Source organism: Haplochromis burtoni, unplaced genomic scaffold (assembly GCF_018398535.1).
Source record: "Haplochromis burtoni strain Fernald_Lab_line unplaced genomic scaffold, NCSU_Asbu1 Contig_627, whole genome shotgun sequence".
NCBI lineage: Eukaryota > Metazoa > Chordata > Actinopteri > Cichliformes > Cichlidae > Haplochromis > Haplochromis burtoni.
The window spans coordinates 32,408-36,412 of record NW_024582988.1 but is presented as its reverse complement, the minus strand read 5'-3'; the positions used below and the strand labels follow the sequence as shown (position 1 = coordinate 36,412).

The following is a 4,005-nucleotide window of genomic DNA, read 5'->3' as shown; positions in this document are numbered from 1 at the left end:
ACACACACACACACACACACACACACATACCTCTGAAGTCTTTGGGGATTGACTTGCAGGTCTCCACATTATTCTTTAGGTAGCGCAGTTTCTCCTTCACAGTCTTCATGTTAAGCGTGTCTATTGTTTGCATCTTGTTTACATGTTTATGCAGTCTATCAGCCTATCAGAAATGGATATAATATTATTCTATTGATAATTCTGTTACATCACAACAGGTCACATGTGACCTGACATAGTATAACATCAAATCATTTCTTTCTGTTGTATTTTGCTGCCATTTGCTATTTTAGCTCTACCTCTTTGGAGAGTTTCTGTGTCTCGGAGTTGTTAAGCTGGCTGTGGACCACATCGATGTCCACCTGTAACTGGCTGAGCTCCTGGCCCAGCTGGCGCAGGGACAGTTCTGTATACAGGCCCCTGAAATGCAGGTAGTTGTAGGGTTCCAGCCGAGCCGTAAAGTTGGAAAACTGATCCTGGATCAGTGGAAGACGTTGGCTGGAGAACGTCAGCTGCAAGAAATGCAGACAAAAAAATCCTGTGATATTCTGATCCCAGACTGAAGTTGAAATATTATCTGGCAGACAATAACATAAAATTAATGGTAACAGGAAATCAATTCTGTGGGTATTTCAGTGTTTTTGCTTTTTAAACTTTTTTAAAGTATTTAATATCAAATATTGAAATGGTTATGAAAAGTGATTATTTTACATTATATTATTTTACAAATTTTACTGTGCATACTTTCTCATATCATATCAAATTTCAGTATAAGAGTATAATAAACGAGGAGGTACTTATAGAAAAGAGATTCCAAAAGGCCAATGTGGAATATAACTGAAAAATAAAACACCGTGGACCCCGGCTGTGTATTTAAATCCCAACTGATAATGTAAGTTTAACAAGACAAACAAGCCATAGGTTTTCTAGTTTTCAATATGAATCCCACAAATCTTTTTGGTGTTCAATAATAAATCTGTTGAAGGTGGCAGAGGAATGATATGAAAATATAAACTTCAGTAACACATACATTTAAAAATTACATACCAATATATAGTATATGTGATAATAAAAAAATTATAAATAATGAAACAATAATATTGCAATTGGTACTTATGCTTAAGTAGCAGAGGTGAGTAAAATAATGCTACATGAGTTCTTACCTCTTCTTGTAGGTTATTCAGAGATCCTTCACAGGTATGAACTTCCTCCAACACGTACTTAAACTTCTGAGCAGGGAACAGCCACATGGTGGAGTTTAGCTGGCACACACATGCATTTGCCTTCTTGTAGCCCGACACTCGCTGACTCCGGCTGTCAGCCTGATTGTGGGTACAGCAGGTTAAATCCTGAGGAACTGTTCACGGGCTACTCAAATAACTTTTTCTCCTAAAATACTATATTAAATCATTAGCTTTGAAGTGTAACTTACCGTGGATGACAGCAGTAGCAATAGAAGTATCTGCAGCATGTTTAGCTGGAAAAACTGAGACTGGACCAACAAAGATGCACACACACACACACACAGTGCTCTTCTGTTTTCTCTAATAAACTCACTGACAACAAACACACAGCCTGCTGGCCTGTTTCCTGTCACTGATGGGTTGCGTCACAGACTTAAAAGCAATTGGATGACACAACTAAAAGCATCAAGCTGGACTTCTGTAGGACCCCTCCCGCTTCCTTCATGTATTGTTAATTTATCAGCTCTCATTTCCAAATGTTTTCATTCCTTCCTAACAGGATTATTTCCTACTTTATTAATTTTTTTAATTATTATAGATTTTTGTATTTTTTTTTTTACTAAAACATGACCAAAACAATTAATCAACAAAATCTTAATATCGTAATACAACTACAGAACTGCGTATCTATGTAATATAAGTACTAAATACTGCTGGCAGATGTTATACATTTACTTTAACGTTAAAATGTTAAAACCTGTAGCCAATGGAAACGACGCTTTTAGCATATTGTAACAAATTAATCTGATTTTTGCAAGGGAGAACTTAGATAAAAGTGATACACTCTTAGAAACTAAATAACAAGAGACACTTTTTAAATTCTATCACCTTTTTTATGTTAAACTATTTTTATCAGTTCTGAATAAAAAAGTAAAAAATTAAGCCCTTCTAATCTCTGTTACGTACCCTAAAAGGTAGGCATTTACATTAACATATTAATATGTAATGAAAAGTAGCAACTTCTAAACATGTACTTGCTTAGCAACGAAACCTTATACGTTATCATAAATTATCATTGGAAACTTGGAGACTGTTAAAAGAGCACAATAAATGATTTACTGTAAGATGTTGCATGCATAACACAAACCACAGAATTTAAAAAAAAATCTAATTATTATTGCAGTCTGACTCAAAGTGGACACTTTCAGTTCCTGAAACTTTACCATTACAGGATCTACAAGTAAGATTCAGCATGTATGACTCTCGAAATCTTCAAAATAGATGCACATATTAGTCACTGTCTGCCTTTATGTGCACTGTTAAAAAAACATCTTAAAAAATCGGTAATATTCCGGCAGCTGGGGCGACAAAATACTACCGTAAAATAACAGAAAATAACTTCCTCATAAAAATATGTTTTTTTCCAGTAATGACAATACAGTTTGTTGCGCCAATTTTACATGGGATCTTGCCTTTCCAAGTGCTTTTAGACATTAAATTAGGAACATTTTGACGTGATTAAACAATGAAATTATCTATAACTAGAAAAAAAAAACTGCCAACTCTTGAGCCACAATTGCCCTAAATAGCAATGATAATAATACTTATGTGACGTAACACAAGCTTATAGGAATGATGTTATATACTTTTCCATAGCATTACATTTGAATTCAACAATTCAATCTTTCAAATAACGGACAGATATTTGTGAAATCATGATACATTTGTGAATGTATTTTAACAATCTAAATATACATATGTACAGACAGATACATTTAATAATCATGAAATTCATGTTTTATTACATTACAGTGATTTAACGTTAATTTACATTTGAAATGCGAAATCACAGTCTATTTACGTAACTTTAATGATATTCTACAAGAACAGAACAAAACTGTAAAATGCACAGTAAAATACTTTTATATTAGGATATTCCTACAGTACACCCATACCCGCGACCTTGTGGTTGTTAGTTCACATTCATTGGCCGATGCTTAGTGTCATGTTATTATGTGTCCCAACATCCAATGGCATGTCACATTGTTTTCATGGCCACACCCTCACCCCAGGTGCAGAGGCCTATTTCTGTTCAGGAATGTTGTGAATACTTTGAGATTCATATTAATTGCAATTCCTACCTCTACATTAGTGATGCGCGAATCATGAACGAATCGTTCAATACTCGAGAATCACTTTACTGACTAATGAATCATGATTCACAAGTCCAACTGACTCACTGACTCATCCCTGTTGCTGTTAGCAGCAATGTATCTAGGTTATAATTAAAATTGTGGAGAAAAACACAACATCCAGTATCATAACAAAAAAATTTCTGCTCTGAACTGGAAGAAAAAACCCTGAGTAGAAGCTCACATCAAGAGCTTGTGCTGAATTGTAAGCGTAAGCGAATCACTCAGGTCTCGCTCACCCCCTCCCTCCTGTGCTGAATCATAGAGTGAACGAATCACTCACTCATTAACCCCCTCCCTCCTGTGCTGAATCGTAAGCGAATCACTCAGGACTCACTCACCTCCTCCTTCCTGGCTCACAGCTTCTTCTTCCTCTTGGTTGGCAACCAATGTTAAGGTGCATTACCTCCCCCTGGCTCACAGCTCAGTGAACATTTAGATGAGAAACTATATATTTAACACATTTAAGGAAAATACTAATAAAATAAAAAATAAAAATATATTAAAATAAAATAAAAATAAATAAATGTTTATTAAGCAATTTTGATAGGAAATTGCTTAATTTTAGAAATGTTTTTACTCTTTTTTGCTCTACAAAATAGTTCTTTTCTTTTAGAATCATTCATCTT

General features: G+C 34.7%; 1 protein-coding gene across 1 annotated transcript in view; it reads right to left on the bottom strand.

The window, feature by feature from the left end:
• LOC102307629 (olfactomedin-like) overlaps positions 1-1,548 on the bottom strand; it is a 4,038-nt gene extending 2,490 nt beyond the window's left edge. Inside the window, exons 1-4 of the mRNA XM_005948975.3 lie at positions 1,433-1,548; positions 1,164-1,322; positions 300-512; positions 31-163 (exon numbers count right to left, since the gene is read on the bottom strand). Coding sequence (XP_005949037.1) covers positions 31-163; positions 300-512; positions 1,164-1,322; positions 1,433-1,471 — 544 coding nt within the window. The 5' untranslated portion in view covers positions 1,472-1,548. The remainder of the gene's footprint in view (positions 1-30; positions 164-299; positions 513-1,163; positions 1,323-1,432) is intronic.
• Between the last annotated feature and the right edge of the window lie 2,457 nt (positions 1,549-4,005).